Source organism: Tachyglossus aculeatus, chromosome 12 (genome assembly GCF_015852505.1).
Source record: "Tachyglossus aculeatus isolate mTacAcu1 chromosome 12, mTacAcu1.pri, whole genome shotgun sequence".
In the NCBI taxonomy this organism is placed as follows: domain Eukaryota; kingdom Metazoa; phylum Chordata; class Mammalia; order Monotremata; family Tachyglossidae; genus Tachyglossus; species Tachyglossus aculeatus.
In genome coordinates, this window is record NC_052077.1 from 9,956,172 (window position 1) to 9,981,513 (window position 25,342).

Sequence of the window (25,342 nt, forward strand, 5' to 3'; positions counted from 1 at the left end):
TTTTTTAAATCTCTCTGACTGTATTAAAGGATGGACCTAAATATCAAGACTTCAGTTGAAGGGCTGATTATAAATTTCATAAAGCAGATCCTTAATCTCCAACCAATATGACTTCGAAAAGTCACAGCTAGTTTCCATAATTATCTTTTTAGGTCTTTCTGAGTATGAGACAAGTAACTACCATCATTACAGGAAATTACTCTGTAAACTTTTCTGTAAACAAATCAAGTCCTGATTCCACATTAGGAAAGCCAATATTGCCTCAAACTACCCCCAGAGCTGAGTAAGCGCATGGGGTCATTAGAGTGTGGTTAAAAATGGATTGAGAGCCTTAGAATAGAAAAATAAAAAGTATGTGTTGATTAGCTCTGGCAAAGCAACAAATTTGAAGTGGTACAAAAATCCAGCTTCATAAAATTAATAACAGTGTACTCATGGAATTTCATACTACCTTTCTATGAGCTAAGTGTACTTCAAAATTTATTATCCCATTTTCTTCCCCAAACCCCTACGGATTGGGTCTGGCAGGGGAAGGTGATGTTTTCCCCATTTCTCAGACAAACTATGGTTCAGAAATGCTTGCCCAAAGTCATTCTCCAAATCAGTAGCACAATCAGGACTTAGAACCCACATTTCCAGTTCTTTACAGATTATGAGAGGGTGCTTTTCTGCAATGTATTTCAAAAGCTGTACCAAAAACATTAAAGCACCAAACCTATTAAATAACTTGGGTCACTAGTGTCCATAGCATGGCCACAGGACTTGAACAGGAGAATTTTTTTAGTGTAAAATTGCAACATGGATCTTTTTAGAATCAATAATGTTCTTTTTCTAAGTGTCTTTGGACTCCCCAGCAGAAATGGCATCAGCCTCAATGACTGTTTTGTAATTTTCTCATGTAAAAGCTGAGGTAGCAAGAATTTGAGATGTGCAATACTTGGTTCTTTAGTTCATGCTTTTAATCTCTGTCTTTTGTAAAGGCAAGATCAGCTGCTTGTTTCCCTTTAATGTTTCATTTAGCTCATTTCACTTCTGGCACTGGCCGGGAGACGACGGACCTGAGGTAGCGCTGTATGGCTCCTTTCCCTGCTTTGCTATTTTTCATCTTTTGCATTTTATCTTTCCTTTTAATTTCTTTATTGGTATTCACTAAGTGCTTACTTTGTGTCAGGCACTGTATTAAGCACCGGGGTAAAAAGAATAATTAATGTATTTTTTAAGTGCTTACTGTATGCCAGGCACGCTACTAAGTGTTGGGGTGGATATAAGCAAATCAGGTTGGGCACAGTCCCTGTCCCTCATGGGGTTTGCAGTCTCAATCCCCATTTTACAGATGAGGGAACTGAGGCACAGAGAAGCAAAGTGACTTGCCCAAGGTGACACAGCAGACAAGGTACTACACCAGGTAATAGTAATTAATAATAATAATGGTCTTTGTTAAGCATTTACTATGTGCAAAGCACTGTTCTAAGTGCTGGGCTAGACACAAGGTAATCAGGTTGGACACAGTCCATGTCTCACATGGGGCTGGCTCACAGTCTTAATCCCCACTTTACAGATAATGTCACTGAGACAAAGAGAGGTTAAGGCACTTGCCCAATCTCACACAGCAGGCAAGTGGTGGCGCCAGAATTAGAACCCAGGTCCTCTGACTCTTAGGCCTGTGCTTTTTCCATTAGGCCATGCTGCTTCTCTTTAATTCACTACCTTTCACTAATTCCCCCACCTTCAAAGTCTTATTAAGGTCACAAATCCTCCAAGAGGCCTTCCCCGACTAAGCTTTCTTTTCCCCATCTCCCTCTCCCTTCTGCACTGTCAATGCCCTTGGATCCGTGACCTTTGGCATTTAATAATAATGATAATGTTAATGATGGCATTTGTTAAGCGCTTACTATGTGCAAAGTACTGTTCTAAGCGCTGGGGGGGATACAACGTGATCAAGTTGTCCCACATGGGGCTCACAGTCAATCTCCATTTTTACAGATGAGGTAACTGAGGCTCTGAGAAGTTAAGTGACTTGCCCAAGGTCACACAGCAGACTTGTGGTGGAGCTGGCATTCGAACCCATGACCTCTGACTCCAAATCCCGGGCTCTTTCCACTGAGCCACGCTGCTTCTCCTATATTCACTCCTATATTCTCCTATATTCTATATTCTCCTATATTCATTTGATATTCACCCCACCTTCAATCCCACAGCACTTGTGTACATATGTATACATTACATTATGAGCCCACTCTTCTAGACTGTGAGCCCACTGTTGGGTAGGGACCGTCTCTATGTGTTGCCAACTTGTACTTTCAAGTGCTTAGTACAGTGCTCTGCACACAGTAAGCGCTCAATAAATACAATTGAATGAATGAAATTATATTAATGCCTGTCTCTCCCTTTAGACTGTAAGCTCGTTGGGGGCAAGGAACTTGTCTACCAACCTTGTTATATTGTACTCTCCCAAGCTCTTAGTACTGTGCTCTGCACACTGTAAGTACTCAATGAATACCATTGATGACGAAGCTTTCTTAATCTTGTGATAAAAAATATCCAGTGAAAGCAACACTCTGCTCCACCACAATGGTAAGCCAGCAGCTCCAGAAAACAAGGGTTTTAGTAATAATAATAATGATGATAATGATGATGGCAATTGTTAAATGCTTACAAGTGCCAAACACTGTTCTAAGCACTGGGGTAGAAACAAGGTTATCAGGTTGCCCCACGTGGGGCTCACAGTCTTAATCCCCATTTTTACAGATGAAGTAACTGAGGCACAGAGACGTTAAGTCACTTGCCCAAAGTCACATAGCTGACAAGTGGCGGAGACAGGATCAGAACCCATGACCTCTGATTCCCAAGCCCATGCTCTTTCCACTAAGCCATGCTTCTTCTCAGTGCTAGTACTGCTAGTACTGTGCTTGGCATACAGTAAGGACTTAAATACCACAATTATCATTACATACATATTTTGATGGTCTTTCTAGACATCAATTTCATCTTATTTTAATGGCCTGTGAATGAATTTGTGGATGGATGGCAACCCTGATTCCCCCACCATAGCCCTTGCGACTCCAGAGCACAGCCGACCAAGCCTTTGGGGCAGCAACTGCAGCTGCCAGGACTAGATCTACTCAACATGTCTCTGGGCAAACGTAGGTGTTAAAAAGCCATGTATTAATTCCTGGGCTTGCAGACAGGAGGTGAAACAATCTTAAAAAGAGCCAAAATGGATTTTCCCTAGTACCCACGCTGCATCTTTTCTTAGTCCAAAATCATGAAAACCTTCACTTTCCTGGATACTAATGAAAATCGATTACTGCTATCATTATACATGACATTAAGTCAGTGAACAGTATAATATTGCTACATGGTACTTTGGAGCTCTAATAGTACCATGATGGCAGGAATAATCAGTTGAAGTTACTTATGATTATGGAAAAAAATGGAGAAAATGCAGACACAAAATGTTAAAAACTGCAATATCCTCCCAATTGGTAACAATCTATTTAAAACTAATCTAGGAAAGGGTAATCTTTAAAATGCAAAATTCATTCCAGTTACACTCTCAAGATAAAGATATTGGGTTAAGCTGCTGGGATTGAAACTGAAGTCAAAATGCCTATAAGCATTCCTTGTGAAATGTCCCCTGCATTTCCAGTTTTCTGTTTGGCTGAAAGGGACATGAAGGCTGCGTATTGCTTTGATAATTCTGATTCTGGCCAGGAAAAACAGAGGTGTGCCAAACTTAAAAAGAAATGAGGGGTGGAGTAATATTTTGTTGGACTCTTTCCTCAAGCGCCTACCTCTTCAATATGCAGCAATCTTGTCGTTTTTCCTATTCATTCATTCATTCATTCAATCGTATTTATTGAGCGCTTACTGTGTGCAGAGCACTGTACTAAGCGCTTGGGAAGTACAAGTTGGCAACATATAGAGACGGTCCCTTCACTTTTCTTGGCCTCAATCACCTCATCTGTAAAATGGGGATTGAGACTGTGAGCTCCACGTGGGACAGGGACTGTGTCCAACCTGATTTGCTTGCATCCATCCCAGGGCTTAGTACAGTGCCTGGGAAATAGTAAGTGCTTAACAAATACTGCAATTATTATTACCCCCCGCCACAGCACCTATGCACATGTTCTTATATTCTGTTGCTTCCCCTATTTGTAATTTAACATCTGTCTCCTCCACTAGACTGAAATTTCCTTGAGGGCAAGGATTGTGTCTATCAACTATCAACTCATCTTTGGGAGCACTCAGTATAGTGTTTCGCACACAGCACACACTCAGTAAATGCCACTGGTTGATTGACCGACTTCCAGGTCTTCAAAATATCTGGGATCATAATTCCAAGTCACCAGACTGCTGTTACTCTCAATATAGCACTTGGAGAATATTGTTCTTTAGAGTTACTGGGAAGGGGTAGGGGCAGGTTAAGACTCGAAATTCTGTCTCTCAGGATTACCTGCTTTACCCGTCTGGTTTTAGTCAGCTAGAATTAAAATCTCATTACATAAATCTCATTTTAAAAATTCCAGAAATAGTTGCTTTTAAGACTAATTTCAGGTTTAGATAATGATTACGTTATTTGTCAAACACTTATTATGTGCCAAGCACTGTACAAAATCCTGGGATGATATGGTGTTTTCTCTCTCTCCCAAAGTGCTAACCATCCCGTGAACTACTTATGTTTACACCTTGACACTTTATACTACTAGAAGACTCCAATCACACAATCATATAAGCTATGTTAGTGAAAGACTAAATGGACTTCTGAAAAGATATTTCAGAGAAATGGCAATTTTCAAGTAGCGTTTTTTTATTCACATTCGATTTGTGCTTGTGTTGAGCGAGTTTAAATGGATATAATAACAGCTTCAAGGAGGAGCTGAAATTCACTGTTTATCTTTTTTTATGCTTACACATTATTGAATCCTTGAAAATGTGTGGAAAAACACCACTATAAATCAAGACAAGGGCTCATGCTTTGAAATCTTATCTTCTAGATTGCCCAAACCAGTGTTTTACTGATAGTGGAAGAGGTATGTTTCTGGCCTCATGCCGTTTCAGTAAACAGGATCCAATCTTTTACTTCCCTTTTAATTCCTCTGGTTGCTTCTCTGGGATTAATCAATGCGATCCCATAGAGGTAATTGGGACCTATTGTGTGTGATGAAGAAGGTTGTATTGGATCAATGGCTGTAGTGATAAAGAACATTTCCTGCCCTCCAGTGACTGGTAATAGAATATAAATTTGCTGTGCTGTCACTGGTTCTGTTGCACTGTGTCCCTTATTCCCGCCAAACTCAGTTTAGCCACTTGACGGGTCTGTTTACACAAGTCTGATTCTTGGGAAGGTGACCTAGTCTCCTTACTCACGGGAACTCCACTTTTAACAGATCCGGAATTCTATTTTGCTGCCATTCATGTAACCTCCCAGAGTGGGTCCAGGGAAGATGAGATTAAGCATTTCAATATAATGATTACTAGATAGTCCTAAATGGGTAGAAATTGTGTTTAAAGGGGACTATCAGTACCATTCGTTAAGACAAGTTCCCCAGCATGCTATCTAGTGTGAAACAGAACAGGCATTAGTGTGAAAAGATGGAAATAGGGGACTAGAGAGCAGAATGTTTCTATATACTTTACACACTGGAAACTCTGGATTATGCTTGGAAGGTCATTCTTGCTTGGTATTTGCATGTCATTCCTGGGATATGGTAAAGTTTGACACTACGGAGCAGACTGTCTTTAAACGCTCTGACGTTACACAAAAGTGCAGGAAAACAGCTGTCGGGGAGGGGAAGTTACTTAATTCCATGTTGCTCAAGTTTCACTTGGGTTATTAACGTTTCGTTTTTGTGAAAAATTCATTAGCCGTCACATTTCCTTGACAAGAACTGAGGAAAGCAATGACTTTCAACCTTTCTTGAAAGAGCTATTGTCGTTTTTAGATGGAGCTGGACTTTATAACAAAAATCATGTTTATTTCTGTCACAAAGCAAAGCTTAAAGTGGTTTAGAAATGCTCTAAATATTTAGTTTTTCACTCCCAAGAGTAGTGATCCTTTTGTAAGGGCTGAGTAGGGTTTAGCCCTGGTGAGGACAGGTGATGGTCCTAGTCTTTTCAGTATCAATTAACACAAAGAGGGGAAAACATCCCGAGGCCTCTTCTGAGGTAATCACTGTAAGGCTCTCCTCTCACTTTCCACTGCTTAGCTCAAGAGCTCCAGCTCCCTGGAAACAGTTATGTATAAATGCCTTGACGTTTTATACAAAAATACAGGAAAGAACTCAGCTGGCTGGGGGAAAGTAAACATACTCAATTCCAGGTTGCTCAAGTTTCACTACTGTCATTAACGTTTCACATTAATGGGGCGACAGCATGTGGTCCCAGAGGCAGAAACATTTCCACTGTTTCACATTCTCCCATACTTCCGTTGATGGGCCTTTCAGTGGGATGCTTTGCAATGGAAACTTTGCATTAGGTCAGTGGGAGGAGGGGGAAAGATGAAATTTTCCAGTACCCCTGTCTTATCCTCAGTACATACTGAGCAATGATAATGACGGTATTTGTAAAGCGCTTACTATGTGTCAAGCACTAAGCATTCTAAGCACTGGGGGAGATACAAGCTAATCAGGTTGGACACAGTCCCTGTCCCACATGATGATGAGTGTGGTATTTGTAAAGCACTTACTTTGTGTCAAGCACTGTTATAAGCAGTGGGGTAGACAGGGAAGGAGCATAGCCTAGTGGCAAGAGCATGGGTTTGGGAGTCAGAGGTCATGGGTTCTAATCCTGGCTCTGCCACTTGTCTGCTGTGTGACCTTGGGCAAGCCACTTAACTTCTCTGTGCTTCAGTTACCTCATCTGTAAAAATGGGGATTAAGAATGTGAGCCTCTCATGGGACAACCTGATTTCCTTGTTATCTACCCCAGTGCTAAGTACAGTGCTTGGCACATAGTATGCACTTAAATATAATAATAATAATAATCATTATTATTAGATACAAGCTAATCACGTTGGACACAGTCTCTGTCCCACATGGGGCTCAAAGTATTAATCCCTATTTTACAGATGAAGTAACTGAGCCACAGAGAAGTGAAGTGACTTGCATGCAACAGGCACAAAGAAGTAAAGTGACTTGCTCAAGGTCACAGAGCAGACAAATGGCAGAGCTGGGATTAGAACCCAGGTTCTTCAGACTCCCAGGACTGGGGCTCTATCCACTAGATTGTGCCACTTCCCCATGAGCTGCACAGAACTGATGCCCAGCAGGGATTTAATTATCTGGCTGTTGGACAGTTGGAAGCTCTGGACAGTTTTGTTGAGGGCCAGAAAATGACACTAGAATTTAGGGACACTGCAAACCACAAGCTCCAGAGTGCTGCTGGCCGAAATCTTGGTAGCACATCTAACATCTCAAAAACATCCTATTCTGTTATAATAATAATGGCATTCATTAAGCACTTACTATGTGCCAAGCACTGTTCTAAGTGCTAGGGTAGATAGTCTTAATCCCCATTTTACAGATGACATAACTGAGGCCCGGAGAAGTGAAGTGACTTGCCCAAAGTCACACAGCTGATAAGTGGCGGAGCCGGGATTAGAACCCATGACTTCTGACTCCCAAGCCCAGGCTCTTTCCACTAAGCAACACTGCTCAGTTGTATTGTACTTTCCCATGCACAGAGTAAATAATACTGCTTGATGATTCTGTCCTGCTTTAATTCTGCCCTTCTCATCTGCCTGGCAATAATACTTTTTCCAGCCTTACTGGCTCCCATGTGCATGGCCTGGGCCCGCTCTTTCAGACATTTAACTCCCTCCTCAAACCCCTTGTTCTCCCACCCTCTATCTCTCATCCCAATGACCTTGTCACCTACTTTATAGGTAAAATTGAAGCCATGATCACCTTAAAATCTCCTCTGCTCCTCTCCACTCCCTCCCCCAACACCTCTTTGACTATCCCATCTTTCCCAGCAGCATCTCAAGGCAAGATCTCCCAGCTCCTCTCAAAATCTACCCCCTTCACCTGTGCCTTATCAAAACACTTTCCCCCTTCCTTTTCTGACTGAAATATTCAACCACTCACTTTCCAATGGGTCATTCCCCACTGATTATGGACACCCAATAATCCCCTATCGTGAAAAATCCTCCCCCTTTGGCCCCACAGCAGCCTGAAATTACTGCTCAGTCTCCCTCCTACTATTTACCGAGCAAGTTGTCTACACCCACTGCCTCCACTTCCTCTCCTCGACTCCCTTGAATTTGGCTTCCACTCCCTTCGTTCCAAAGAAATGGTGCTCTCTACAGCCACCAATGACCTCCTTCTTGCTAAATTCAATGGCCTCTACTCCAGTTTAATCTTCCTCAATTTCTCCCCTTCCTTCAACATATGGACCACTGCCTTCTCTTTGAAATATTATCTAGGTTTGGTTTCTCCAACTCTATTCTCTCCTGGTTCTCCTCCTACTTCTCTGGCTATGTCTTTTCAGTCTCTTCTGTGGGCCCCTCCTCTGCCTCCCACCCTCTCACTGCGGGGGGCCCTTAAGGCATCCCAAGTCCCCTTCTATTCTTCATCTACATCCATGCCCTTGGAGAATTAATTCACCCCCGTGGCTTAGACTACCATATCTATGAGGATGATGCCCCAATCTACCTCTCCAGGCCCAAACTCACTCCCCCTCTAAAGTCTCACATTTTTTTCTTGCCTTCAGGACATCTCTACTTGGTTGCCCCACTGACACCTCAAACTTTACATGTCCAAAAGAAAACTTCTCATCTTTCCACCAAAACTTTGTTCCCTTGACTTTCCTATCCCTACAGAAAATACCACCATCCTCCCTGGCTCACAAACCCATAACCTTGGTACCATCCTCCACTCATTCCTCTCATTCATTCCACAGATTCAGTTTGTCACCAAATCCTGTGAACTCTATATTCATATTTCTAAAATCCTTTTTCCTAAAATTATTTTTCCCCTCCAAACTGCTACTTTGCTTACCCAAGTACTTACATTTTGTCTTCACTATTAAATCATCCTTCTCACTGACCTTCCAGCCCATGGTCTATTGCCTCTTCTCAAACTTTATCTCAAAGACATACACCCCACAGCTTCTCTCAAAGATGACCACCGTATGGCATCCTTCCAAGATGGACACCTCCACCCATCTTCTCTCAAAGATGGCCACCCCAGAACATCTTTCAAAGTTGTCACTCAACATCTACTCTCAGATTGCCACCTGCAGCTTCACTGAAAGATGGCCACTATGTAGTTTTTCCCAAAAATGGCCATATCCCTACCTTTCTCAAGAATGGTATCATTGGTGAGTGTCTTAAATTTGGCCTCTCTCAAAGACCACCTCGTTGTTATACTCCTCACAAAGCTGGTTTGTTAGTAGGGTGTAAATTGGGGTGGGCCTGGGAGCTCAGTCAATGAGCTGCCAGAGAGGCAGCTGTGGAAAAAATGCTCTTCTGCAAAACATTCTATGAGACATGCACACAGGGTGACTTGATAGTGTCACACAGAATCCCCCCCACACCTAGATTAAGCTTTAACTGGGCAGGGAACATTTCTGCCAATTCTGTTTTACTGCGCTCTCCTAAGTGTGGCTTTATTGTACTCTCTTAAGTGTGGATAGAGCATGGGCCTAGGAATCAGAAAGATCTGAGTCCTAATTCCCAGCTCTGTCATTTGCTGGTGTGACCTTGGGCAAATCAGTTCACTTCTCTGTGCCTCAGTTCCCTCGTCTGTACAGTAGGATTAAGACTGTGAGCCCTATGTGGAACAAGGACTGTGTCTAACCCGATTATCTTGTATCTACCACAGAGCTTAGAAAAGTGCCTGGCCTAACAAATACCACAATTATTATTATTATTATAGTGCTTAGCCCATAGTAGCTTTCAAATACCATTGACAATGATGATGATAACAATGATGAGGGGGTGTCTGAAGCCAGCCCTTGTAGGAAGGTAAAGTTCCTGGGTGAATTGGCAGAGCAGGCTGGATGCCCATACTCATTACTTCTCCAAATTGGACTTGATCTCAGGCTGCCAGGAGAAACAAGATACTACTAGTAGAAGTAAAGAAAGGATTAAGGTCTTGGGTCCACCCCATTTGTCTCTTATTTATGCTTTTCTAACAAGACAATTTGTTGCAGGCTGAATCTGGATAAAATGACTCACCCAGCAACAGAAAGCTTTTAGAAACAATGTCTGTTTCTCAAATAGTTTGGACTTTAAATTTCTTTGTAATGGGCTATTGCAGTTTGATTTGGATGCTTCTTTCTGAACTTCCATCGCATCATTTGAACCTCTTTGATCCATTCTTCTCGCCTAGAAATCTCAAGAGAACAGCTGTTTCATGGGATTTGGGAACTATATTTCTGAACACCAGAGTAAAGCCAGTTTTATGTCAAGCCTCAGAAGGAACCAATACAAATAACCTTCCACTTGGACTGAAAACCTAAATACATCAGATACGATTGAGTGTGTGGTCCAGCTGCTTCCCATAGTCCCAGATGATATAGTCCCATATGATATAGTCCCAGATAATAGCAGATGATAGAGATCAAGTAGGTATGATTTTAAAATTCACAGTGAAAGCAATCTACCTGCACTTTTGTGAGAAACTAAGTCAGAGATACAGTCTGTTAAATGACGAGCTTGCAATGCATTATGTAACACAGATTGTCCTTCTCATGATCACAGAATAGTGGAGAACAGGCAGGGTAATTCTGCCTTTCAGAAATGAACCCAGGCTATGATAAATTCACACTGTCCCTCTCATTCTCCACCTCAATATTCTCTCTAATCCTGCAGGAGTTGCCTGACTTAAGTACTTCAGGCACTGTAAAGAAACTGTAAAGAACCCATCAGATGGAATCAAACAGACTCTCCTCTTACCCTGCAGTAGGTGTGACTCATGCCATTTGGCAAACCCTCCTCTGATATGATAGTACTACAAGCCTTCTAAAACAATGAGAGTCAACTTCAGCCCTCAGTGAATGGAAACAAGGTTTTACAAAATCTCTTTCTACATATACACACATTTTAAGGGAGCCCATTTTCTTCCCAGCTGGGGAAAACCCCCAACTTGAGAAAAGCACAGAATTCCCAATAATTGCTAACTGGTGACATAACACTTGACTTGACCACAAGCCCGGATTCCCTGTTGAAAGATTTTCAGGAAGTCCCTCCCATTGGAATGACCAAAAGATAGGATATAAGGAAAAATCTGATAGCCAAATTACAGAACCTTGGTCTCGGTGTTGTAAGAATTTTCAGGACTTTACCACTTTTATTTACAAACAGTGGCCCTTCCCAAAAAAATGCACAACTCTAATATTATTACATAAGAATATTTTCTAATACCTATAGCTATCTGGAGAGCCCAGCTTAATGAAAAGCAATGTAAAAATATAAATCTTCAACAATAGCAACAATAGAAAATAATAATAAATGGTACTTGTTAAGAACATACTATGTGTCAATCACTGTGTTACACACTGGAGTTGATCACATAAAATCAGATCAGACAGTCTTTGTCCCACATGGGCCTCACAGTCACAGTGGAAGGATGGATGGACATTTAGTCCACATTTTACAGTTTTGCATAGGGAACTTAAGTGACATGCCGAAGGTCACCCAGCAGGCAACAGAAGAGATGGGATTAGAACTCAGGTCTCCAGATACTCAATCCTATGCTCTTTCCACTAGGTCTCACTGCGTCTATGCACACCCCCAAACCCCAAATAATTTAAACTGCTATAATGTAGTTCCTAATTTGGGTCTCTGCCAAACCCAATCTTGGAACGATGCAGAATTTTTATTAGTTTTCATTCCATGCTTATAATTGTAGCCATACGCTACCTCAAATTGTTGATCCTGAATTACTATTGAATTTTAAAACAGAACAAGATACTCTAGCCCTGATTTTGGGTTGATATGGTTTGCTAGCCATGACAACTGTCTCTTCCTCTATCTCTCTGAACAGCAACCAGTACTCCATAGTATACATGCACCCGCTCCTAGATTCCAGGAAACTCAAAGATTGCTATACCAACAGGAAATAAAACTAATAATAATAATGGAATTTGTTAAAGTGCTTACTATGTGTCAAGCAATGTTCTAAGCACTGGGTTAGATACAAACTAATCAGGTTGAACACAGTCCCTGTCCCACGTAGCACTCACAGTCTCAATCCCCATTTTACAGATGAGGTAACTGCAGCACAGAGAAATGAAATGACTTGCCCAAGGTCACAGAGCAGACAAGCAGTGGATCCAGGATTAGAACCCAGGTCCTTATGACTCCAAGACCCAGGATCTATCCACTAGGTCATGTGGATGAAAGCTTTGCAGACAGTTCACTGGAAAAGCCTATCATCACAATCCTATTGTGCCCTACTGTAAATTTCAAGCATGAGAGTAATAATAATAATAATTATGGTATTTGTAAAGCACTTACTATGTGCCAAGCACTGTTCTAAATCCTGGAGTAGATACAGGGTAATCATGTTGTCCCACGTAAGGCTCACACTTTTAATCCCCATTTTACAGGTGAGGTAACTGAGGCACAGAGAAGTTAAATGACTTGCCCAAGGTCACACAGCAGACGAGTGGTGGAGCCGAGATTAGAACCCATGTCCTCTGACTCCCAAGCCCGTGCTCTTTCCACTAATAATATCGATGGCATTTGTTAAGCACTTACTATGTGCAAAACACTGTTCTAAGCACTGGGGAGGATACAAGGTGATCAGGTTGTCCCACGTGGGGCTCACAATCTTAACCCCCATTTTACAGATGAGGTAACTGAGGCCCAGAGAAGTTAAGTGACTTGCCCCAAGTCACACAGCTGACAAGGGGCAGGGGCAGGATTAGAACCCATGACCTCTGGCTCCCAAGCCCGTGCTCTTTCCACTGAGCCATGCTGCTTCTGTATGAGAAGCAGAGAAGTATGAGCAGCACCGTGGTTTAGAGAATAGAACATGAGCCTGGGAAAATTATTAATTTACAATTGTATTTTACTGGTCCACTTTTCCTTAGGTAGGTTTATTGGTCACAGAAGCAAGGAAATCATAATTACTTTCCACTACCCCAAATATACTGTTATCTCTCTCTAGCTAGGTGAGGCTGCCTAGCCAGCTGCCAGACAGCTGTGTCTTCACACTGAGTATTAAAATTGATGATAAAGAGTCATAAAGTCGAATGTCAGATGATGAAAACCTTCCCATTCCACAATCAATTCTGAATTCATTCCCTCTGCTCTTAAATCAAGTACTACCATGTTCTGACCTTCAGCATCAGGCACAAACTATATAACAACTTGGTGCACAATCCTAGTACTGTATATGGAATTTGAACACACCTAAATGTAAAAGTTGAAAGGTCTAAAGTTGCCAAGTCCAAAATGTAGCCAAAAGTGTTGAATTATCTATTCCCCCTCCTTTTCCCTAAAGCCACGTCATTAAATATCAGTGTTAAAATGTAGGGTCCACATAAGGTGAATTTGTATGATACTACGCATGGGGATGTGGGATTGTTTAGGCAGGGTTCTTGCAATATTCTCATGAAAATTTAGGCAACTATTAACTAGTGAACGGGAAAGAATATGCTCATTGCTGTCTCTGAGCCTACTCATTCTAAAGTCTAAAGTGATCTTACCAATCAATCATATTGATTGAGCAGTTACTGTGTGCAAAGCACTGTACATTAAGCACTCAGGAGAGTACAATACAACAGAGTCAATTTGTAGAAATGTTCCCTGTCCATAATGAGTTTACAGTCTAAAGGATCTTGGCTTTTGGATTTTGCCACTATCAATATAAATGTGTAAACTGCAAAGATGTACAATTTTCACAACCAAAATTAAGTACAATAAAATATTGTTAATCTCCAATGTAATTATTTTAGAAAGACACTAAAAACCTGCACTTTCTGAGACTAAGGACTAACGTAGATTATTTTGGAAGAATCCAATGATGTTCATCACAGTCCCTGATTTGTTTTTTAGTCCTCTTCACTGGAAGATTAATGGACTGACAAGCAGGTGGTTAAATAAGGGCTATGTTTGGCTGTTTGGTGTTGCTGTAAAATAGAATCAGTTAATACGTACAGGATTTAGAAGAATGGTGAGAAAGAGTTCACCCCCTTGGATACTTCTGTCCAGTTCTTGAGGCCCTCCTGGATATTCTTTGTAGAAAATTGTGTGGGTGAACAATCCACACGTTTGTCGTGGAAGTACCTGAAGAAAAAAGAGGAATATGGTGATTTGGATTAATCAATAAATAGTATTTTTTGAGGGTTTACTTGTGCAGTATGGAGTATTTCCACCTTCCTGCATCTTCAGTAATTTCATATTAATTTATTTGTTGTTCCAGCTGCGATCACTTCATTGAGCAAGAGTTGATGCAGGGGCAATTTTGCAGATGTTTCAAAAATTCCACTTAGGTCATTCTGTCAGTTTTATGTAAATAAATGGTTGGAATTTTTTTTTCCTGTTATTTCCTCCCAAGATTTTAGGAGAGGAAAACAATTTCATATAACTCTATTTATTAAAAGCCAAATGGGATTTCTCAAATACCAATTCTTCAATATATATTTGCTGTGAATCTTCTTGCTCCTGTGGTGCAGTATAAAACTGTACCCAGATTCATGGATCTAAAGTAATTGGCTCAACCTTTTCTTCACCCAGAAATTCAAATGGGATCCTCACTAGTGAATTATATACATATTACAGGAGCAAAAATTAGGATAACATTTCTATCAAATGCCCAAGATTCACAGAAAATCTAGTGAAAAACAAATGATTTTCCATGCCCATTTTTCTACCCACTTAAGGCAGCCAACTGATTGCTGAACATGTGCTAATAATTTCCTTATGAATATTTTTCTCATTAGGTTTAGCCTTTTACAGTTAACAGAAAGCCAGTATATTGTTAGAGTGTCAGTTTGAAAATGTGTAGTTTTCATGTTGTAATACAACTATAACTAAATGTGATGATGATGCGGAGGGGAACAGTGGATAGTCTCCTGTTATAAACAGTGTGCACATCTCAGTCTGGTCAGAAAGACTAGGAGACCTATACAAAGCAAATGATTTGGGTGTGTTTGTGAGAGAAAGAGAGAGAGAGAGAGAATGAATATGCATGTGGTAATTTCCACTATTTAAATGCCATAGATCACTTTGAATTTGAAATCTAATATGGTTCTATGTTATCTTTCACAGCTCAGGTTTTGTGTTTTCTAAACATCATTTAATGGCATTTACAGGAAACACCTGGAGATTTGGAGGTCTGCCTGCCCAAACATTATGAACCATATCAGCATTGGGGACCCACACTTCTGGCAAATGCCCACCTTTGCAGGCAATATTTGAAGCTATTTTAAAGATCTACAGCTTAATGGAATTACCCAGATGTATAATTGTCTTTTAAAATGAGTGATGCTTCCTTTTGGTTTCTGAGAAATAATTATAAATGGCCTCTTAATTGGTGTGGAAAATTGTTCTTCTTCCAAGAAGGGGCTTCTTTGAACTGTTTGAATTGTCCTCCCCATTTTTTTACCTTCAGGGAAAGAGAAGATTTCTGGAAAAAAAAGACATGGAGAAGCAATCCAGCTCACCATGATGCTGTTGTGGATGAATCCGCGTCTGTACCGAGCAGGTTTCAGATGTGGATACTCTTCAGTGCTGGTGACTTTTATTCCCCAGACCTTCTTCCAGGCCTCATAGAGCTGGATATGGACCGGGTACACCCCAGAGTGATGTGGGGCCACCGCGTACCCCATGTCAATAGGGATCCCATGCTCCTGAAACAACACCAAGGAACCACGTTGGAATGGTGGCCCATCCTTCCCTTTCCCAGAATTTGATAGTGGAACTGTGGCAGCTGACCCTGGATCACTCACACGATGATGATGATGATGATGATGGAATTTGTTAAGTGCTTACTATGTGCCAGGCACTGTACTGAGCACTGGGGTGTATACAAGCAAACTGAGTTGGAGACAGTCTCTGTCCCATGTGGGACTCAGTCTCAATCCCCTTTTTACACATGAAGTAACTGAGGCATAGAGAAGTGAAGTGACTTGCCCAAAGTCACACAGAGACAAGTGGTGGAGCTAGGATTAGAACTCATGACCTTCTGACTCTTGGGCCTGTGCTCTAAAAAAATTAATTTGTTTTTATCTTTATTTTGCATAATTCTACCACCTCCCTTAAATGGTCATTTTCATTTTGAAGGAATCATTCATCAAGGTTATAAATAAAAGTCTCAATAAAATTTTAAATCTCCCAGATCAATAAGGAGGACTCCATCATCTTTTACAGTTCATAAAACCTAGGAAGAAAATTCAGGTTGGAACAATATGCAAATGAAATATGCCATTATATACAAATGTCTGCTCTTCAGTATTGCTTCAGCAAAGAAAATGGAGTTCACATATTTCCCACTTTTTCATAATATAATAATAATAATGATGGCATTTGTTAAGCACTTACTATGTGTGAAGCACTGTTCTAACTGCTGGGGTGGATAAAAAGTGATCAAGTTGTCCCATGTGGAGCTCACAGTCTTAATCCCCATTTTACAGAGGAGGTAACTGAGGTCCAGAGAAGTTAAGTGACTTGCCCAACGTCACAGAGCTGACAAGCGGCAGTCAGAATTAGAACCCATAATCTCTGACTCCCAAGCCCATGCTCTTTCCACTGAGCCACGCTGCTTCTCTAATATGAAAACTCTTTATTCTACATCCAAGGTTATCCTTGCTGTATCAAGGCTGTGTTTTCTCCCATCAGCTGTAGGGAGAGCAAGGTCATAGATTATGTCTAAATTGATTATCATGTAATTGCCCCAGGACTTAGACCCATAGCAGGTGCTTCAAACCAAAACTAACACAAAAAGAGTAAAATTAGGTAATTCAGGCTACAGAAGGAGTCATGTAGTTGAAAAAAATAAAGGCCACGAATGTCAAATTTTTGTTCTGCCTATTCTCAGGTTACCCTCATTTTGGATCCTTTCTCATGCTCAACATTTGGGGTCTAGATGTTCAGGGAACATGAAAAAGTCCTAGAAACCAAGAGGTTAAAAACCCCCACAATCAATGGATAGAAGCAAAATGCCAAGCAACTATCTACTCTGGAAAAAAAAAGGCATTTCACTCTTGACAAGCGATAAAATGAATCCCAGAACTTTCTTGGGGAAAAAAAAGAGGTAAAAGTAATTGATTCAGTGAGGAGGGAGAAGGGGCCAGTTTAAAGAAAAAAAGAGTTTTATTATATATATTGATTTCTCTGGGCCCAATGTAATGCTGCTCATAAGGTCACCTTATCACACTGGCAACTTGAGAGCAATCAAAATAGGAAATCACAGTAGATAATTTGCAGTTGTGCTTCCCTTCATCTAAATGACGCCACCAAATGGGAAAAGTTTATGGATTGAGGTGATAGGGACACTGGAACATTTCTGTCTTTGCTGTCTGGAACTTCAATTGTCAGAGGGTCTTCTAGAACACAGAGTCACCTACTTATTTTTACAGGAATCAAACCTTGTTGGCAAGGGGCATTGGAAAACATATCTATTAAAATATCATTAATGTGCAAAAGCAGACAGGAAAATTTCAATGCCACAGAAAAAACCAAAGGTTTGAAACAAAATGAAAATATTTTCTTTCCCTGACTCTTCTTATAACGACATGTCTTCATACAACCAACATGGGGCTTCTGGGATGTCAAAATATTTTAATTTTCCGATAATTTCTATACAGCTAGTACCACTTTTCCTGTTACTAATAGGTCATATCCCTCTACTAGATGCCTCTATCATAATGCCAGAATTCCAATGAAGCAGAAAATTCTACTTCATTTTACTCAAAGGGGATGGGGTGAGGGCAAGAAAGACAAAAGAACCTTGCATAACCCCACTTCGTTATAATCATGGGTTAGACCAACATGAATGTGCAAAGATTGGGGAGAGAGAGCTAAGAAAGGAACTGTTCTGGTAGAGTTCATGGATCGTAAATGCTTCACATTCATCACTGACTCGAATACCAGCATATGAAGATTTGGGGGGCCATTACACGGGAACAACTTGGATAAGACACATTTGTTTGGATCACACATGTTCTGGGCATCCTGTCAAATCTACTAATCACTAGTAGAAAGAGTTTATTAATAATAACAATAATAGTATTTGTTAAGCACTTACTTCATTCTAAGCACAAGGGTAGTTACAAGATAATCGTGTTGGAAACAATCCCTGTCCTACATAGGGTCACAGTTTTAACCCCCATTTTACTGATGAGGGAACTGAGGCACAGAGAAGTTAAGTGACTTGCTCAAGGTCACTCAGCAGACAGGTGGCAATGTCGGATTAGAACCCATGACCTTCTGACTCCCAGGCTTGTGCTCTATCCACTAGGCTATGCTGCCTGTCATAACTAGTCTTCCAGACTGTGAGCCCGCTGTTGGGTAGGAACCGTCTTTATATGTTGCCAACTTGTACTTCCCAAGTGCTTAGTACAGTGCTCTGAACACAGTAAGCGCTCAATAAATACGATTGAATGAATGAATGAATCTGGTCTGACTAGGCTTTGAGGTGTAAAAGTACCAGAGTACCCCTCAGATGCAAAACTCTTGGAGAGGTAAAACTCTTTAAACTTGTGCTAGGCAGTTGATACTTTAGTAAATGGTAATGTGGGGATCAGGACACAAGCAATTCATGAGAGAAGGAACGCACTGATCCCCGGATGTGGCTGTTTGCTACTTGAAGGGCACTTGATAGACTTCTTGATGGGTTAGGATTTTGGAATTACTAGCTCAAAGAGACAATGACTCAAGAAGCAGTGGGGCCTAGTGGAAAGAGTACAGGACTAGGAGTTCAGAAGACCTGGGTTCTAATCCTAGCTCTGCCACTTGCCTGCTGAGAGCCCTTGGGAAGTCATGTAACTTCTCTGTATCTCAGTTTCCTCTTTTTTACGGTATTTGTTAAGCACTTAGTGAAGGTCAGATACTGTTCTAAATGCTGGGGTAGACACAAGTTAATCAGAATGTAACAGTCCCACATGGGGCTCACAGTCTAATTAGGAGGGAAAACATCTCCATTTTACAGTTGAAGAACCTGAGGCACAGAAAATAATAACAAAGATGGTATTTGTTAAGTGCTTTCTGTTCTAAGCACTGGGGTAGATACAAGTTAGTCACATTGTCCCATGTGGGACTTGCAGTCTTAATCCCCCTTTTACAGATGAGGTTACTGAGACACAGAGAAGTTAAGTGACTTGCCCAAGTCACACAGCTGAGAAGTGGCGGAGCCGGGAATAGAACGCACCACCTCTGACACCCAAACGTGCGCTCTTTCCACTAAGCCACGCTGCTACTCTACTTTCTACTAGAAAAGTTAAGTAACTTGTCCAAGGTAATACAACTAGCATTTGGCAGAAACAGGATTAGAACCTAGTGCTCCAACTCCCAGGCCTGTGCTCTTTCCACTAGACCAGGAAAATACTAGGACATGAAAAGCAGGATGGCCTAGTGGAAAGAACACAGGCCTGAGAGTCAGAGCACCTGGGACCTAATCCCAGGTCTAATCCTGGTTCTGCCAATTGCCTGCTGTGTGACCTTGGACACACCACTTAACTACTCAGTTCCTCAGTTGCCTCATCTGTAAAATGGGGATTCAGTGCCTGTTCTCCCTCCTATTTGTACTGTGAGCCTCATGTGGGACTGTGTGCTACTTGATTGACTTGTATCAGACCCAATGCTTAGAACAGTTCTTGATACATAATAAGCACTGAAAAAATACCACTAAAAGCTCCCCAGCCTCACTCAACAGCAGAAAAAGACAACAAAAAACTATTCTTCCTACTTAGACTGTGAGACAAAGATGTATTGAGTCCAATCTGCCTCTATTAGGTCTACCCCAGGACTGAGTGTAATGCTTGGCACATAGTGAGCCATTAATAAATTCCACAATTAAGCTCACCTTCTCACCATACCTTGACTCTCTTGCCTCTTATCCTTTCTTTAGGCCCTTCCTTCAGGCTTGAAGTCCTTTCAAATTTATCAGTTTAGTGGTCTCCCTAACTTCAATGTTCTCCTGAAAACCCACTTCTACCAGGAGACATTTCCCAACTAACTTCCACCCTCCAGTCACATCAACCCAACTGCCACCCTTAGCACTTCTGTTTATACAATAAAGCTTAGGAATAGATATTATGTACGCTACTTTTTTCCACTCATTTCTTCAACTACTTCTCCATTCACCTGCTATTACCAGTGTAACACTGCATTTTTCCAGCTCCCACAATTTATAAAAGAGGGTCAGCATGGCACAGTGGATAGAGCACAGGTTTGGCAGCCAGAAGGACATGGGTTCTAATTCTGGCTCTGACACTTGTCTGCTGTGTGACCTTGGGCAAGTTGCTTTACTTCTCTGGGTCTCAGTTACCTCATCTGTAAAATGGGGATTAAGAATGTGAGCCCCACGTGGGACACGGACTGTGTCCAACCCAATTTGCTTTTATCCATCCCAGTGCTTACTTAGTACAGAGCTTGGCACATAGTAAGCACTTAAATACCATAATTATTATTATCAATGTAAACTGTCTATATCTACTTGTCTACCACAATAACAAGTAAGTTCTTGGAGGGCAGGGATCACCTCTTGATTTTGTTGTACTCTCCCAAACATTTAGTGCAGTGCTCTCTACTTGCTGTGCCTCAATCTTGTTTCTCATCTTTGACCCCTTGCTCAAGCCTTCCCTCTTTCCTGGAATGCCATTCCCCCTCATATCCTGCAGACCACCACTCTCTCCATCTACAAAACCTTATTAAAATCTAATCTCCTCCAGGAAGCCTTCCCTGGCTAATCTCTCATCTATCCACCCTTTCCCCCTTCCCTTCTGTGTCACTTAGGCCCTCGATTCCATTTCCAACTTTGGTACTCACTCCACCCCCATAGCACTTCCACATAAATCCTTCTACTCCATTGCTTCCCCTAACCTGTAATTTATTTTCAAGTCTGCCGATCTCCTCCACTAGATTTTAAGTTCCTAAAAGGCAAGGATGACATCTACCTACTAGTTACACTCTCCCAAGCAGTTAATACAGTGCTCTGAACACAGGAATAATAATAATGATGGTATTTGTTAAGCACTTACTATTTGTTAAGTGCTTAACAATGGGTAAGTGCTCAATAATTACCACTGGATGATTAACACTTAGAAACAACTCTACTCACTGAAGAGACAATAAACCACTACAATTTCTGTAGATTCATCCAGTTCACACTAGTTTCCCAAAGTTTCCCCTACAGAATTATTTATATTGGGAGAATAGACTGTTTAACCGATGATGATGATGATGATAATGATGATGGTATTTGTTAAGTGCTTACTATGTGCCAAGCACTGTTCTGAGTGCTGGGGGGGTGGGGGGGGGGGAGACAAGGTAACAGTGAACCTTGTGAACAGGAAAGGAACTAGTGCTTGATGAGAATGCAGTTAAAGTAACCAAATGCCTATAAACCATTTGTTTTTGTCTTTTTAGGAAGGACGAACTTTCACTTTCTCATTCCTCATTTATCTAATCCTATGAACATTTGACAAGGCATATTTATTAGTATGTGCTCCTAAATTAAACTTGAGGCAATCTCAGTAAAACATGTTAAGTAAAATGTGGGGTAACCTGAGATGAAATAAAAAGAAACATCTGCAAATGAAATGTAAAGAGTCAATAACTGAGAGTGTTGTACAAAACAAAGCATTGCACTCTAGCCTCTGAAAAATAAAAAAATGGATAGAAAAATATTTTAAAACTAAACTGTCATCATTTAAGAAAACAGAGCATTTTCAGTGTACGTCAAATTCTGTCAGACCTAGGAGTCAAGATTTAAAAAGCCTTCAAGATCTATACAAACTGCCAAATAGTTGCATTCTCATTTCTTTTATTTAAAAGTTTTGTTCAGAAATAAAATTCACTTAAATTACAATATTATTTATAATAAAGCCAACATACAGCCAATACTGGCCGGGGGGAGGTGAGTCCAAGAGCCTGGCTGGTGGAGAGAGAGGAGGACAGGCATTCTTAGAGTGGGATTTTTCTAGAGCTCCCTGACCCATTTCTGGGGCTTCCCAGAGCACCCCACTGGTCCTAACCTAATGGACTGGCTTGGACAGAGTCTAGATTGCTCTGTTGGTAATCTAGAAAACCTAGAAGAGCACTGCAGCAAAATAATTTTCAAATGGGAACAGATATTCTGGGACACTTTTTTTTTTTTTTTTTTTTTTTACTAGAACTGAGTTGTGCCTTAATTCCTCCATCATCCAAGAGAGATATTGCTCCTCTCTGAGAAGCTAATTTACCTGGAAATAGTTTAGGCACAAGGGAGAAAAAGCCCATTCTCTATTATGTCTTTTAGTAGAACCAAGTTAACGTTGTGTCAAGTCAGACTAGCTGATTTTTCACCAGGTCTTTGGGGGCACATCTAGCTGGAAAGATCTTCAGTTTTCAAAAGTGATAAAGGCAATGGAAAGTCTGACCTGAAAATTGACCGAGTTGGTCCTCAGAATTTGGTCTTGGGACTCAAGTAAATGGTGATAAGTCTCAGGAGGGCTTTGTGTTTAAATGGATTTTTCCTCTGTAAAAGAACCAGGCCCACCTTATACAGAGATTTTTGGGAAAAGGGTCTTTGGCACCAAGCCCTTCATGCCCATGATCCTGCCAAAAATGTGCGTTAGGGTTGTCATGGCTCTAGGAAAGGTGAGAAAAGCTCAGTGCTCTAGTCTGGAGATAATAGAAAGGGGCAGACATATTGGCTTGGCACTTGGTTATTGAGTGGGAGAACTGGAAACCCTGAACTAGAGGTATGTTATCGCTATTGAGAATCAAACCATTTGTACCTAGGGTGAAGATCTGCAAATGGATGGAGTTGGATTTCCATAATCTTGCCTCTTTCCAGGTCTGCTGCCACAGGAAAATTTAAGGTGGATTTGGTATTGAAGAAATCTCCCTGAAATCAGGAGAAGGGACGATTTTATAAGGGTTTTGAGTATGGGGAGGGTTATAGTAGGTCAAATTTGGGAAGGGTAGAAGCTCCAAGTCAGAGAAATAGCATGAGGGTGGGGATGGTGGTGGGAGGGTGGGGATGGAGGTTCAATTTGAAAGTTAGTTTGGGAGGACGTTAAGACGTAGCTGAAAAAGACAGTGGATAAGGAAGGTGGGGTAAATTGATGTGAAGCCTTGAATCCAAGTGTGAGGAGAATTTGCTTGATGTGGAGGGGCATGGGGAGCCAGTGGAAGATACTGAGAAGCAGAGAGACGTGGGCCAAACTATGCTTCAGGAAAATGAGTCATGCATTAGGGTGTACTGGTTCAAGCACTTGTCATGTCTCATCTCTACTACTGACTTCTCACCTTCCAAGTCTCTTCCCTTTCCAGTCCATACTTCACTTTGCCACCCATATTATTATTTTTTTAATCCCTTTGTGGACATCTCCCCACTTCTCAAAAACCTCCAGTGACTGTCCATCCAGCTCCATATCAAGCAGAAACTACTTACAATAGAGCTATTTTAAGATACTCAGTCAACACTTCCCACTATCTATCCTTGGTCCTCTCCCGCTACAACCCAATCTTCACACTTCACTCCTCAAATACCAACCTATTCACTGGGCCTCAGTCTCATATCTCTCACCACTGACCTCAGGTTCATATCCTCCCTCCTACCTAGCACACCTTCTTGCTTTGTAGGTAGACCACCACTCTCTTCATCTTCAAAGACCAGTAGCCTCACCTGACTATTCTCTCATCTCCTTATCCCTTTTCTCCCTCCCTACTGCAACACAAAGAGGCATATCCATTCCATTCCTAGCTTGGGCATTGGCTAATGAGTGGAAGGCAATCTGCTACAAGTCAAAACTCACTTGTGCTGCACAGCAGCGGCCTGGGAGAGAGTTGAGGGTGGAGACTCAAGTTCACTGCATGGAAGGAGGCCATGGTAAGCCACTTTCATATTTTTACCCAGAAAATTATATGGATACACTACCAGAACAATTACAGATGGAAGTGGGGCATTCTGGGAAAGAAGTTCCCATGGCATCACTATGGGTCAGAGAAGACTCGACAGCATAAGACAAGACTGTATCACATATGCATTTGAATCTATATATCCTAAGCACTTAGCTCATACTTCCACAGCAATTATGTACCTATATTTAGACCCTCTTGCTCTCACATCTGTAAGGTCTGTCTCATCTGCTAGATTGTAAGCTCCTTGCGGCCAGTGATATGTCTACTTACCCCATTGTACTCTCTCCAGTGCTGAGTACAGTGCTCTGTATATAGTAAGTGAACACAAATGCCAGTGAAATATTAAAGATGGGTTACTGAAGGGAAAGTTAGGGGTATTAGATGGTATCAAGTCTTCCCTTGAGCCATTTTATTGCCACTGTTGAAGACAGAATATTGGGCTGGGAGGACCACTGCTACGTCCAAGTAATATTCTTTATGGTCTTATGCTTTGGATAGTCCTTACTCCCTTGGATGCATAATAAACACTTAAACACTTCTACAACAAAGAGAATCTTAAAGATACATGACTGACCACTCGCAAAGCAAAAAAAAAAAAATGCACAGGCAGGATTTGGGAATAAAATTCTTCTTTTGTTTTTTGTTTGTTTGCCAAATAACAGACACTCCTAATCAGGTCTGTAATCATTTCCCAGGAGAGAGCAAGAAATGCCTTTTCACCCAGGCATTTGAAAAGAAAACTGGATGGGAACATAAAGGCCACTTTTGGAGTCACAAGATTTTTTTTTCTTTCTTGATTTTTTTCAATGAATAATTTGACTGCATATAACTACCACTCAACCCGAAGGGGAGAGAAGGGTTATAGGACACACAAGAAAGGGTCAAAGGCATAAAATCTATTCTCATAACAATATTAAGTTGTCCAGAACAGAAAACTCCAAGCCCTGGTAAAATCATATGAATAAATTTTGATTGAGATGGACAGCTCATTTCCTTCAGTTATTGCTTTCCAACACTACAGTGCATTCTGTCAGTGGTGTTTATCCCTTTGGGGCTAAAAGATATCGAAAAGCAAGACAGGCGCTTGACAGGACAGAGATGCTGCAGTTGAGTTAAGAGTTGCTGCTGCCAAGCAAATCATATAGATAAATACGTATCTCAGAAATATCCTGTCCTAGGGAAACTTGCTCACCCACATGTCAAAGCCAAATCAGCAAGTCAAAGGCAATCATGGTACAGCTCATGACAAGAAAATCTATTGGCAAACAGTGTGAATATAAATCATAAAACAGCATCTTACTTGCAGAAAAACACTGTGCC

The 25,342-nt window shown here is 41.2% G+C and overlaps 1 protein-coding gene across 2 annotated transcripts in view; it reads right to left on the bottom strand.

Moving 5' to 3' along the window:
* Positions 1–25,342, bottom strand: part of NDST4 (N-deacetylase and N-sulfotransferase 4) — a 192,534-nt gene that overhangs the window by 61,087 nt on the left and 106,105 nt on the right. For both annotated transcript variants that reach the window (XM_038755183.1, XM_038755184.1), the window contains exons 5-6: positions 15,619–15,804; positions 14,111–14,239 (exon numbers count right to left, since the gene is read on the bottom strand). In XM_038755183.1, the coding sequence (XP_038611111.1) occupies positions 14,111–14,239; positions 15,619–15,804 (315 nt within the window). The remainder of the gene's footprint in view (positions 1–14,110; positions 14,240–15,618; positions 15,805–25,342) is intronic.